Genomic DNA, 13,891 nt, shown 5'->3' on the forward strand with positions numbered 1-13,891 from the left:
AACGCAAACAAGGACCACCTTGCCCAGAGAAAGCTCCTTCCGACTAAAATCCTTGATGAAACTCTCAATCTGTGATATTAAACTATGAACCTCCTTACCTACGTATCAAGCGTTCAATTTTAAAGTTTAACTTAAATAACAGAAAAAAAATCGATATTTTTTTTCTCGATGTGATCACGGTATTTATTTCGTATAACTCCGATGCCGCTGAAAGGCAACAGGTGGCGCCACTCACCTCCACTGTTGACGAATTCGGAGTCTCCAGCGTCGCTTGCAACTGCTGCGCTCTCTTGAAGAACCTCATAGTTCCTGTTGGGGGCGCAAGAGATAGAAGCAGCCGCTCAGCTCGCTCGCCCTGTCGGAGTGACGTCAAAGCCGGAGGTGACGTCATTGGCCCCGCCTACTGTGGGCGGAGCCAAAGCCCGTGAACCCCGCCCCCTCAGACACCCAATGGGGGCAGAGGAAGCTCCCTGCGACTTGAGACTCGGAGCCTCCTCGCCACGTGTCGAGAGTTCAATGTCGCAGTGAAATTCACTGACGAGGCGACTGTCTCTGGTCTTGGTGTGCTCCTTTGACTGTCGGTGTTTTGCCGTCTTGCCCAAGCTTGGATATGGTGTTGACAAATCTACAGGAAGGTATGTGCTGCACAGTTTGTTTTTTAACGACATTTATTTATGTCTTGATTACATTTTATCAATCCTTACTCTAGTATCCTTTATTGCATTTTGTTGTTGTTGATGCAACTGGCTGACCCGCCCCTTCTGGACGTGTGTGAATGAGAACGCCAAACTCATGAGATCCCTCTGGGATAAATACGCGCACGCGTGCAGATAGATGTAGCAGATACGAATAATTGACGATTATTCCAGATGTATGAAGTATTTTATTCAATGTTTTGTCACAAATCAAACGTGGAGCATAAGCAACAAATATAACACTCCTGAGACGGGCACCTCCCTTACTGACCTCCTCACCCCTCGTCCTCCTCACCCATCTGCTCGTTATCTTCACTCCTCACTTCGTCCTCCTCACCTCGTCCTCACCCCTCACCTCGTTCTCCTCACCTCATCCTCCCACCCTCTTCGTAGCAGACACGTATAATCTGTTTTTACCTATATAAATGTCATTTTGTGTCTCTGTCTGTCTGTGAGTGTTGACGCGCTTGCGAGGGATTTGGCTCTCAAACGGTGGGGTTCGCGTAAACCAGGCATGTCCAAAGTCCGGCCCGCGGTCAGATTTCATACGGCCCGCAGCTTCGGTCTTATAATGTGCAATTTATAATGTGTAATTTATAATGTGTAATTTATAATGTGTAATTTATGGCTCGCTAGCTCTGTCAGAATAAATAGATTCCTCTTTTCACCACACGGTGGCAGCACCATTCTAATGCTATCTGGCTCTTGAATAACTTCTACGGTGACGTAATACATCACAACGATGTGAGGTGGCTGTTCCTTGATCAATCTGAAATTTAGTGTTTTGAACGGGAACATCTGTCACTATTAACAGTGAAAAGCCTAAAGCACACTAATGCACTTGGACTTATGGCACTTGTTTTATTAAACTCTTGAATAAGATTTGGTTATAACTGTTGATGTTATGTACCTGTAGATGTGACACAAACTCTTTCTGAAAGATCTTGTAAAAGACAAGGGCAAAATTCACTTGTTTTAAAGTTTAATGATAACAGACCACTTTGCATTACTTATAACTCCTGTTTAAAATGTTCATGAGGCTAAGATATTTAACTCAAGGTATGCTATACAGTTTGTTCAATGTTATCTGACTGAATGAAAGGCAGAATTGCGTTTTTAGAGTTGTCCACGTCTGCCTGAGTGGCTTATATTTGGTTGCATTGTCATTTGAAAAATTAAGGTAATTGTGACAATGAATTTTTTTTATAATAGTGTGTGTTTTCATGTAACTTTTGTGGTAAAAAAAATGTCAGAAGGAACTATTGGCCCCCGGGCATCTTCACTTTATGAAATTTGGCCCTCTTTGCAAAAAGTTTGGACACCCCTGGCGTAAACAAAAATTAACCAGGTACCACGCCGGAAGCCCCGTGCTTGGCATAGGCGATTCCTTTTTCACGCCCGTCACCTTAAAATTAGTTAAATTCGCGTCTTTTGCCGATTTTTCTTTATTTTTAGAGAAAGTTTCGCGATTATTTATTGATTTCGCTTCGCCGCGCGCGGGCTGACAACGCAGCCAGCGGCACTTGCGCACAACGCGCACGAGGTGACCCCCCAGCAGCAATCCGCACGCGCCGTCGCCAAAGGTCAGGCGCACACTTTTGTATTATGTGCATTTAAACAAGACGTAAGTCGCACACATTAGTACTATAAGCATTTGTGTAATTACACTTGGCACTGCTCACATGGGTTGCCCCTAGCAACGCACACGATCGGCACGAATTTTAATTCGCCTCAAACATGCAGCAAAAACACACGGAACACGTAAATTATTCACAGTGAGATGTCCTCTTCACCCCACACCACCCCAATGATACCCCAATGCGTCCTGAAACTACTATAGAGCCCCTACATATTCTTCTAGCGCTTACATGCCATTATTTTAGCGCGGCCAGGTGGAGCGGCCAGCCCCCAGCCTGCCAAGGTCGCACCTCGGCCGGCTGGGAAATCTAGGCGAGGCTGGGGGCTCTGCACGGGACTAGGCCTCACTACGGCACTCTGTCTGCTTACTACTTTGTGCTATAGATTCGATATATACTGCTATAAAGTCAGCATGTACTACTGTAGTGCTAGCAGGTAACCACCACAGTCACTATACACTGCTGTAATCATAGCAGGTACCACCACAGTCAGTATACACAGCTGTAATCATAGCAGGTACCACCACAGTCACTATACATATCTGTAATAATAGCAGGTACCACCACTGTCACTATACACTGCTGTAATCATAGCAGGTACCACCACAGTCACTATACACTGCTGTAATCATAGCAGGTACCACCACAGTCACTATACACTGCTGTAATCATAGCAGGTACCACCACAGTCAGTATACACAGCTGTAATCATAGCAGGTACCACCACAGTCACTATACACAGCTGTAATAATAGCAGGTACCACCACTGTCACTATACACTGCTGTAATCATAGCAGGTACCACCACAGTCACTATACACTGCTGTAATCATAGCAGGTACCACCACAGTCACTATGTACTGCTGTAATCATAGCAGGTACCACCACAGTCACTTTGCACTGCTGTAATCATAGCAGGTACCACCACAGTCACTATACACTGCTGTAATCATAGCAGGTACCACCACAGTCACTTTGCACTGCTGTAATCATAGCAGGTACCACCACAGTCACTATACACAGCTGTAATCATAGCAGGTACCACCACTGTCGCTTGCCCTGCTGTAATCATAGCAGGTTACACCACAGTATCCACTGCTGTAGTTAAAGCAGCTACCACCACAGTATGCTCTGCTGTAATCATAGCAGGTACCACCGCATTAAGTATGCACTGCTGTTGTGAAACAATGTACCACCACAGTATGCACTGCTGTTATCATAGTAGGTACCTTGTGGATTGACAGATGCACAGATTAATATGATAGCGCATGAATGAATGAGTGTACAGCTGGACAGCAAATGAATGAACAATATTTTCTATCGCCATTGAAAAAAAACTAACACTGTAATCAATCACCCGATACACCTGCTGAACCAACGTATCCTACAGGAGCATATGAGTGTGTTTCATACATTACCTGGGTGTTTGTTTCTTATGTATGATCGGTATGCGTTCTACGCACGATCCATATGTGATATTAAACAAGATATTTGCCAGCTTTCCGAATGATCTGCACGTGTTTCTCGCATGATGTCTGTTTCACACCTGTTCTGTGTGGGTGGCCGGGACAATCCTCGGCCGCCTTTGTCTCTCGAGTTGCGATGTGTACACATTGCACCGGATACTCATTTAAAGCCGACCTCTAGAGATCCAGGACCGGTTCAGATTATCGCCACTGGTGATGGTGGCCGTAAGCGGGAATCGGTACATTGGATTCATCATAACGCAGCTTTCTAAACCCACACGCTCACAAACAGGACTGCAACTCATCCACCTCGCGCATCTGTGCCAGAAACTTCCAATCGTGGAGCAACGCATGAATGAAGAGACCCGACTTGCCATCGGGATATGATGGCTGGCAGGCGGTTGTTGCTATCCCGCAGGAAGCGGGCGCATGTAACGCTCACCTGAGCGTCGCGAGGCGTGCCCCGCAGGTGGTATCACATGGGATGATGCATGTGCGTCCACGTCATGGCCCTTTCACGAGTCCGCTGCTGTATGGGGACCTCCCCACCACCACGACCTAGTGGATCGTTGACCATACTTCACCACGCTGGTCGGTGCGGGTTGGTTGCAGGTGTGGGAAGCGGGGCACTATGCAAGGGTTCATGTTGCTGTACTGCCCCTTTGCTGACCACGTGGCAATTTCCAGATTCATTCAGCAAGTGCGCAATCGCCGAGCCATGCGACAGCGCCCCCGGTTTGCCACGTGCAGCTCTCGTAGACGATGACAACAAACACGCACCCTGCTCTACGAAGCCTGACAGTGGTCATGATGATGGCGGTGGTCGTGGTTCGTGTGGTACCCATCAGATTAACAAAAACTTAACATTTTTTTATTTTACCCGGTAAAGCTCAATGAGCTATATAGGTGTTTCTCAGAAGCTACCTGGCAATCATAAATTATAGCTCAACGAAGTGGCTTATCACGTGGATATGTATTGCAGCCTCGATATCACAGCCAAATACAAACCCTCTGCGGGTAACCATGAGCCCGGGCAGCAGGGGGGAAGTGGGCAGATGGTCAGGGGCCAAGGAGCAAGGGGAGGATGGAGAAGGGCAGCGGGGAGTGGGTCAGTGGCGCGGAATGTTCTTGTGATGCAAATGTTGACTGATATTTATTGAATACAACTAGAACAATTTACAAGTGTGCAATCATCGATATGATGTTGATTATAATGTTTAGCGATAATTATATTAAGATTAGGATATGCAGGAGATAGTGATGGTAATGCTAATGTCTTTACGCATGGTGATGGTAGGGAACTATTAATCTGGTGATGGCTGGGGAAGTTGAAGATGGTGATGAGAGTGCTCCTGCTAAGTAGTGGTACTTTAGATGATGATTACGATGCTGCGACTATTGCTGTAGCTGCTGAAATAATAATGATGCTGCATCTGCTGCTGACAATGATGATGCCCCTCTCCACCCACCTTCGTCCACCCCCACAGGTTCCGAGGAGGAGCGCCGCGTGGTGGTGTAAGCACTCAGCCTGCTGAAGCGCGGGAGTGCAGAGAGGCGAACCCACGAGGTGGAGACAGGAGGGCCAGGGTCCTCCTGGGGGAACAAAGCGAGCGGCGTCCTGGCGGGGTCGAGAGGGCAGGAGACGCAGCGGATATTGGCAGGGCTCTGGATGTACGCTCCATTGTAAACTCCGATGAGCACCTGATTGTATCCCCCGACGGGGACCCTATTGGGGCCCCAATGGGCAGGGACCCAGGTGGGGACCCACTACCCCCCGAGGTGACAGTGCCAGTTCTTGAGGAGACTGCACTGGGCTGGGAATTATCGGCCGAGGTGCGCGTGGCGAAAACAAGCACGTGACACCGCGTGAGTGTGCGGGCCACGAGGCCACTTACACGGGCGTCAACCTGGGCAGGTTTGAGGAGGAGGAGGCCCATCCTGGAGCTGGGACCGCACGAGGGTGAGACGGAAGGATGGAGATGGGGAGGCTCTACGAGGGAATGTTTGTCTTTGTTGTCCGGCACAGAGCGGCGCGTGCTGGTGTGCGAGCCCCCGAGCGCGTACCTGCACCTGGCCGTGGACCACTTCGCACTCGTGCTGGTGGCGTGTGCGCCGGTGCTCGACATGGCGCCGAGATTGCACGTGACCCGTGTGCGCTCCCCACGCTTGCACGTGAGTGGCACATTACAACAGCATCAACAATAACAACAGCAGCAACAACTATACGTCTCAAAATTTATTTTGGGTATCATAAATCCTCCTCCACCCGACACAGTGGTGCGATGGTAGGTGATGGTGTGTTTATAATGGCATGATGATGGTATAATGTTAGATGATGCTGTGATGTTAGATGTATGTTGAACTTATTTCGCAATGTACGTAGACACCAGTGCTTAACGGAGGTGTGTTTGCAATGGCATGATGGTTTAATGATGGTGTGATGATGATGGCATGATAATGGTGTGGTGGTAATTGATGGTGTGATGATGAAAATGCGAAGTTACATGAAAGTGTGATCATGATGATGGTGGTAATGTGATGTTCGAAGCTGTTTTTGTGTGATGGTGTGATAATAGTACGATATTCGATGATAGTGTCAAGATGATGATAGTGGTTTCATGCTAGAAGCTGTGCTTGTGATTGCCTGATAATGGTGCAGTGGTAGATGGTGTGATATCCCCCCACAGGTGATGGAGGGGACCCACGTGGGTCGCGATCTCTTCTCCGAGCTCTGCTTCACGAACCCCGTGGCACGCCCCCTGCACCGCGTGCGCGTCCGCGTGGAGGGAGCCGGCGTGCACACGCCGAGCAACATACTCGTCGGGTATGGTGCCGTCGTCACAAGTTCACGATCATAACAAGATCAAATAGAAATAGACGATGTTTCGGGCAACTACCCTTGTTCATAACACACGTGTTATCGATTGAACCAAACACATTTGCTATGAAGACGGATCATCGCCCGAAACGTCCGTTATTATATAATTTTCTTTTTAAGTCCAGGATGTTATTGACGATTGAGAGTTAAAATTTTTGCGTGCATATGCACCACTGCTAATGCAATCTCACAATACTGTTCATGTGTTTAGTGACAATTATACCTGATGCTCACACTTTTGCTGATGATGATGATGACACGTGCCTGTATGTGTCTCTCGCTTCACGATAGTGTAGCGGTGAGTGTAATTTGTTATGCACCCGCGACCCAGTTCTGGGCCTCCCCTAGGTCGATTCAGCCTCAAATGACTCTGAGGCGGTGTATGCAAGCTTCAGCACTGGGGGTACAATAGGCGGTCAGACGTGCTGCCCACACCACCCGCTCGTGTGCCTGTCCCGGCCTTAACAGTTGCTCGCAGTACTTGCCCCAACAGTTTGCTGTAGACTATACAGGGGACCTTTGTCTTTGTGTCTGTCTCGGCGCAGCAACGTGGAGGGGCACGGCTGCACGCGCGTGCCCGTGGTTCCCAAGCGCCGCGGGGAGCTCACGCTGATCGCGAGCCTCGACTGCACGGAGCTGCCGCAGGTGCACGGGGGAGCCACCTTCCAGTGCGAGCCCTGAGACTTCAGCATCACCACCATCATCAACATCATGAGTCAACCACCATCATCAGCATCGAGAGTGGTACCACCATGATCGTGATCGAGTGAACTATCATGAACGTGTTCATCATCATCATTATCATCAAGGTTGCACTCATGACACACAAAGTGCTTGCCACAAATATATCACAAATTCCTTGCTGATCTCGTCAAGGAGCGTACACCATCACGAGAACGCCGCTCATCCTCGCAGTGGCTTTTGGATAGCCATCAAACAAAGACGGTCACTGCATCGCGCACTTTCAGATCCGCTTGTGTGGCCGTCTGGAGCACTCTTTATTCCGATATCAGGAAGCCGCTGAAGCTCTTCACTGTTAAATGTAGATTGAACACTCATTTAGAAATGCGTTTTGTGTTTAGTTTGTTGTCCTTCCCCGCACCTCCGACTCGCGCAGTTGGCTGCGCACGTTGCGAAAGAAGTTCAACGTACATTTCAACCACCAGGATCGTGTTCATCATCATAAGATGATCGTTATCAGAATCATCAAATTGAATGGGGACCAAAAATCGTGACGGGGTGTGGGGGGTGGAGAATAATCATTACAGAGCCGATGTTATGCACAGACTTCAGGCGCGATAGACAAGAACGCTACCGCCGTGATGTCACTGGAATGCGGTTACTCATGAAGAAGGGGAATGACATTTGTTGATGTCGCCAGTGGCGTTTATTTAACCACGCGCATCGCCATCGCTTCCTTCTTCCAGTTCCTGCAGTTGTTGGAGACGACACCGCACCTTCGAGGTCTTTTGATGGTAACAGTCTGGCTCAAGGTCTTCCAATTGATCCTATTATATATAGATTTATATTTTGGCTTATTACAAAGTGCTTTACAACAATTATAACATAAGATGATGGGTTAATAAAGGGGCTGTTGTAGTTATGGTAGGACAGGTGTGAGTGGTTAAGAAGGGGTAGCTACAGGAGTTAATATAGGGGTTGGGGTAGTGATAGGGGTTGGGTTAGTTATAGGTGTTGGGGTAATTTATTATTTTATATTAATGGTATCGTTCAGTTACGTTCACTTTGGCATGTAAGCTGAAGGATTTTGCTTCTTCTTCAGTCATTTTCAAATTAAATTTCCTAACAAGGTAATTGTTCCAATGCGACTATGAAGACCTCGTACTTGCCAGCATGATACCGAATTTAATAATAATACAGTAATGTATTGTATTAATATCGATTTAAGTTTACTCATTCTGAAGTAGGCCATCCAGTCAAAACGTCGAGACATTATCAGGGACGGAATAAAGTGATGTATTTACCCCTTTTAATTTAGTCTAGTGTATGAGCAATTTGTTTTTGACACATGAACCTGAAATACAGTTCTAAAAAGTATAAAGAGTAGCACCTAACTCAAGTCACGTACGTAACTTTACCGAAATAACCAACGGGTATGGATTACTGTTGTCACGAAAGCTTCAAATTAAGATTAGTAGCACCTAAGTCTACCTCTTATCATGACGTACTACATTAATAGTAGTACTTCTTCTCCCTAGCGTTCTTCCCGCTGTGGCACAGGGTCCGCTTTTCGACATTGTCTTCTCCATTTGGCTCGGTCCAGGGCATCTTCGGGGGATGCGTTGACCGTCTTAATGTCTTCCTTTATTCGATCCATCAATCGCTTCTTCGGACGTCCGCGTGGACGGCGTCCCTCTGGCTCAATACGCATGGCAGTCTTGGCCACTGATGACTCTTCACTTCGCATCACATGGCCATACCACCGAAGCCTTGCCTCAAGCATCTTGTCCGCAATGGGGGCCACACCAAGTCGCTTCCGAACGTCTTCGTTCATGACACGATCCCATCGAGTCAGTCCAAGCCTCCATCTGAACATCCTCATCTCCATGGTATGGAGGGCTTGTTCGTGTACAGTTGTGGCTGGCCAGCACTCGGATCCATAGAGTGCCACCGGTCGGACGATGGTCTTGTAAATTTTTCCCTTCAGCCTATCCGGCATTTTCCGATCACAGAGGACTCCGGTGACTTGCTTCCACTTCATCCATGCCGCATTGACTCGTGACCTCACATCAGTCGTGATGCTTCCATCTGAGCTGATGGTGGTGCCCAGGTACTTAAAGTCCGTCACTTTCTTCAGATCTTCTCCGTCAATGCTGATGGTGCCGTCGGTTTGGGGGCCACACTCCATATACTCTGTCTTTTTGATGTTGAACCTCATTCCATTTTCGTCCAAACGTTCCTTCCACAGGCGCGTTTGTCTTTCCACATCTCCTCTCTCTTCATCTGAGAGTAGGACGTCATCCGCATATAGAATTGACCATGGCAGGGGCGTGTGCAGGTCAGCAGTGATCGTGTCCATGCACAGGATAAACAGGAGTGGTGACAGGGCCGATCTTTGGTGCACTCCAACGCTGATGGGAAATGGCGGTGATATGCCCACTGCGCACCTGACTGCACTGGTGACGTTCTTGTATAGGAGTTGCACCCAATGCACGTAGGTTTCAGGGACTCTATGGGATCGAAGCGAGTGCCAGATGAGGTCGTGGGGGACCCTGTCAGATGCCTTTTCAAGGTCTAGGAACGACACGTGCACAGCTTTGTTCTTCTCTTTGTGCCTCTCCAGCAGGAGCATAGCCGCAAATATGGCGTCCGTAGTGCCACATCCTTTGACGAAGCCGCATTGGTTGGGTGATGGGGTGATGATGTTTCTAATCCTCGTGTCCAAAACTCGCTCAAAGATCTTCATCGCATGACACAGGAGCCGGATTGGCCTGTAATTCGAGCATTCTGCCACGTCCCCTTTACCCTTCCAAATTGGAACCGTCGTGCTGGTCGACCAGGCTTCTGGGACCTCACCGGTGCTCGTGATGGTGCTGAAGAGCTGGGTAAGGAGGGCAGCACCCTGCCTGCCAAGGATCTTCCAGGCCTCAGCAGGGATATCGTCCGGGCCAGTCGCTTTCTCATTCTTCATTCTATTGATAGCTTGTTCCACTTCGATGATGGTGATAAGCAAAACGGGACCGAGGACGTGTTCAGCACTAATAATTGGTGGGTGGGGAAATTCCTGGTTGCAGATTCCAGAGAAGTAGTCGCTCCAGCGTTGAAGGATGGCGGGCGGGTCTCTGAGAGCGCTGTAATTCTCATCCTTTATGCATTTAACCTGACCATTATCCTGAGTCGAACGATGGCGCGCCTCTGCCAGTCGATAGATCTTATTGGCACCTTCTGGGGTGTCCAGTTCGACATACAGTTGGTCGTATTGAGCTAATTTCACCGCTGCTACTACTCGCTTCGCTGCCGATTTGCAGTTTCTGTAGTGTTGGTTATCCAGATATGCTAGCGTTTGGCACCACTTCTTGAAAGCTAGCTTCTTCTCTTTCACTGCTAGCTGCACTTCTTCGTTCCACCACAATATTTGCTTGTCAATGAAGCGTTTTCCCGGCTTCGTTAGCCCCAGTGCTTCCGTTGCTGCTGTGCACAGTTGGCCGGCGAGATCTTCCCAAATCGCATTCGCTGGTCGGTTGGTGTTCACGTCAATCTGATTGAGGGCGACTCTCAGCTGATCCTTGCATTCCTTCATCCGCCACCACTTAATTCGCTGCTGTCCCGTTGTTGGTGGGCGATGTCGCTGGCCAAAGTCCATTTTCATGTCTATGACCAGGATGCGATGTTGTGGGGCGATGTTGTCCGATGGTATGACTTTAGTGTTTGTCACCGTTTTCAGCTTATCCCGCTTTACAAGCCAGTAATCAATTTGAGTTGATCTCCCACCACTGGCGTACGTAATGAGATGGGACAGTCTCTTCTTGAAGAAGTTGTTGGCGAGGACAAGATCATGGGCTTCCGCAAAGTCCAGGGCTCGGTTTCCCTCATCGTTCCGGGTACCATATCCTTGGCCATCATGGTTTCGAGGGTATCCATCCCGGGCGTTTCCAACGTGTCCATTTAGGTCTCCACCAATTATTAACTGCTCTTCTCCGTTTATCGATTTCATGTGTCCATCAAATTGTTCCCAAAATTCCTCCTTGGTGTCTGCTGGGCAGCCAGACTGCGGCGCATAACAAGATACCACCCAGAGGCGTAGGTCGTTTGAGTCGATTTCGATGGACATGAGGCGGTCGGAAACACGGTGGACGGCCACAACGTTGTCTCGTAGATTTTGGCTGACTGCGATTCCAACGCCGTTCTTGGTGTTTCTTTCACCGTTGTAGAACAGTTTGTATCCTTCTCCAATCTCCCTGGCCTTTGCTCCACTCCACTTCGTTTCTTGGATGCATACGATGTCGATACGACGGGCCTTTAGGGCAGCTGACAATTCTCGACTTCTCTCTGTCAATGTTTCGATGTTGAGTGTTCCCAGCCGTAGTCGGACTAACTTCTTTAGCCTGCCCCGTCCATGAGCAGGTAGCCCTCGTCCATTTCTCGCGTCGTTTGGGCGAGGGCGGCGTGCGTTTCCCCCGGGGGGCGCCCTAGCTTGTTCCAAGTTGATTTGACGTTGCCATAGATGCGACACAGAAATACTTTGGCCGGTGGGTCGCTCCATCTGACGCCAAAATAGTAGTACTGTAGACCCTAATAAAAACCAAGAGGCCATTGAGATGGGGGCTTTTTAAATGTAAAGCTAATTTTTAATAAGTACAACTTAAAGCTTTCGTGACTGCAGGAATTCATATTCTTTGGGTCTTTCCGTAAAGTCGTGTAGATAGAAATAACAATAAAATAATAAAAATGAAAATAAAGTTACTAAAAAATAATAAAAATGTCACGACGTTTCGATCGCAACACAAGCAATCGTCATCGGGAGGAAAAAAAACGTCAACGTGATATTTTTTTTATTCACTTTATTTTTATTATTGCATTATTATTTTTCTATCTACGTGACTTTACCGAAAGACCCAAAGGATAGGGGTAGTGATAGGGGTAGTGATAGCGGTTGGGGTAATGATAGGGGTAGTGATAGGGGTTGGGGTAATGATAGAGGTAGTGATAGGGGTTGGGGTAGTGATAGGGGTAGAGACAGGGGCGATTTCTTCATTAGAGCGATTGGGCGAGGCACCACCAATGTCATTCAACCACAGAGTCACGCTAGCCGTCACTGCAGCCTCTGGATATAGTCCAATCAGCGTCATGTCACGTTCTGTGGAGTACCGCCTCTTTTTGGGCGATTTCACTCCGGCTGAGAATCGCCCCGAGTGGCCCCATAGACTTACATTCAAAGATGTTTTTTTTTTAGAACGGGGGCGCTGCAATGCATTCTCTATGGCTTCCGGGAGGGCTCGCCCTAACGTGCTTACGTCATCATACGTAAGCACGTTTCATCCAACAATATAATTTGTGGCCACCTAGTGGAATCTTTAATAAAATAAACTTGAGTGGTTTGTTTTAATAGTGAGTATAGAAACAAACAAGATGTATTGTAAGAGTCACTTTATTTTTCATTAATATTAATGAAGTGAAGTTGCCTTTACATGCTTAAGCTGTTAATTTATCCATTGCATGGGTGGACCTTATCCTTATCAATCATCCAGACATTTGCCCCCCCTGAGAGATTTTGCAGGAGCCGCCACTGGGTAGAGATAGGGGTTGGGGTAGTTATAGGGGTAATGATAGGGGTAGATATAGAGGTTGGGGTAATGATAGGGGTAGTGATAGGCGTTGGGGTAATGATAGGGGTAGTGATAGGGGTTGGGGTAGTCATAGGGGTTGGGGTAGTGATAGGGGTAGAGATAGGGGTAGGGTTAGTGATAGCGGTTGGGGTAATGATAGGGGTAGTGATAGGGGTAGTGATAGGGGTTGGGGTAGTGATAGGATTTGGGGTAATGATAGGGGTAGTGATAATTTCATACTTATTATTTGGTTTGTGTTTATTCAAGATTTGTGACTTAGCCTGTTATTACCACTATTTCATAGGGTTTTACTAATCTTCGTTCCACTGCCTATATTGTGGGTTCTCTGGCTGTTTGTTCTTGAGTTATTATTTTTTTCTGATATCACGGGGCTAGGGAATTTGTTTTGGCTTAAGAGCGACCCTGACTGCCATAATTATTCTTTGATGCTTCGGTCAGGTCGCGTAGAAACTTATTAAAGGTAAATAATATCAGTATTGAATTAACAATTGAGGACTCGCGACCCCCTGGTGCAGACTGTAGTTTGGTTTTCAATTGGAGTGAGGATGAGGATAGATAATGTTGGCTTAATCTTCGTGGCTAAGTTGGTAACTTTGTTTAACTAATATGGCTCAAAACCCGTCTGTTTGCTTTCCCTGTTGGCAATATTAGAACTTTTAACCGTTACAATTTTTTTTATTATATATGTCTCGTGGCGTCTACTGCCTGTATTGTGTGGGGGCCTTTTGAAGTGTAGGTGACTGTTTTAACCCCATTTGCGATTTCCCCCCATCTCTCTCTGCGGGTAAACGGGGAGGGGTTTATGACCATTTATGATTCATCTCCTGCCCTCTGGCTTTTTGTTGCGAGCGTGTCTGAGCAGTTGCTCGCGGAGGTGGGGAAATGGGTGTTTGCGCTTCCGAGTGACT

General features: G+C 47.7%; 1 protein-coding gene across 2 annotated transcripts; it reads left to right on the forward strand.

Moving 5' to 3' along the window:
- Nucleotides 1–395: 395 nt before the first annotated feature.
- Nucleotides 396–8,660, forward strand: LOC133340341 (protein-glutamine gamma-glutamyltransferase K-like). 2 transcript variants are annotated; one of them, XM_061548485.1, is made up of 5 exons: nt 396–635; nt 5,285–5,468; nt 5,824–5,969; nt 6,485–6,621; nt 7,221–8,660. In XM_061548485.1, exons 3-5 carry the CDS (start codon nt 5,922–5,924, stop codon nt 7,354–7,356), a joined length of 321 nt encoding a protein of 106 aa, XP_061404469.1. In that variant the 5' UTR covers nt 396–635; nt 5,285–5,468; nt 5,824–5,921; the 3' UTR covers nt 7,357–8,660. The 2 variants fall into 2 exon arrangements, with proteins under 2 accessions (XP_061404469.1, XP_061404470.1); XM_061548486.1 differs by lacking the exon at nt 396–635 and adding an exon at nt 4,241–4,266.
- The last annotated feature ends 5,231 nt before the right edge of the window (nt 8,661–13,891 follow it).

Source organism: Lethenteron reissneri, chromosome 9 (genome assembly GCF_015708825.2).
Source record: "Lethenteron reissneri isolate LAM-NWPU_2019-01 chromosome 9, ASM1570882v1, whole genome shotgun sequence".
Lineage (NCBI taxonomy): Eukaryota > Metazoa > Chordata > Hyperoartia > Petromyzontiformes > Petromyzontidae > Lethenteron > Lethenteron reissneri.

Bases quoted from the DNA above. Each gene is read 5' to 3' on its own strand.
- LOC133340341 (XM_061548485.1), top strand. From the start codon at position 5,922: ATGGCGCCGAGATTGCACGTGACCCGTGTGCGCTCCCCACGCTTGCAC. The intron at 5,970-6,484 runs GTGAGTGGCACA...ATCCCCCCACAG, and splicing joins TGCGCTCCCCACGCTTGCAC to GTGATGGAGGGGACCCACGT. The intron at 6,622-7,220 runs GTATGGTGCCGT...GTCTCGGCGCAG, and splicing joins CCGAGCAACATACTCGTCGG to CAACGTGGAGGGGCACGGCT.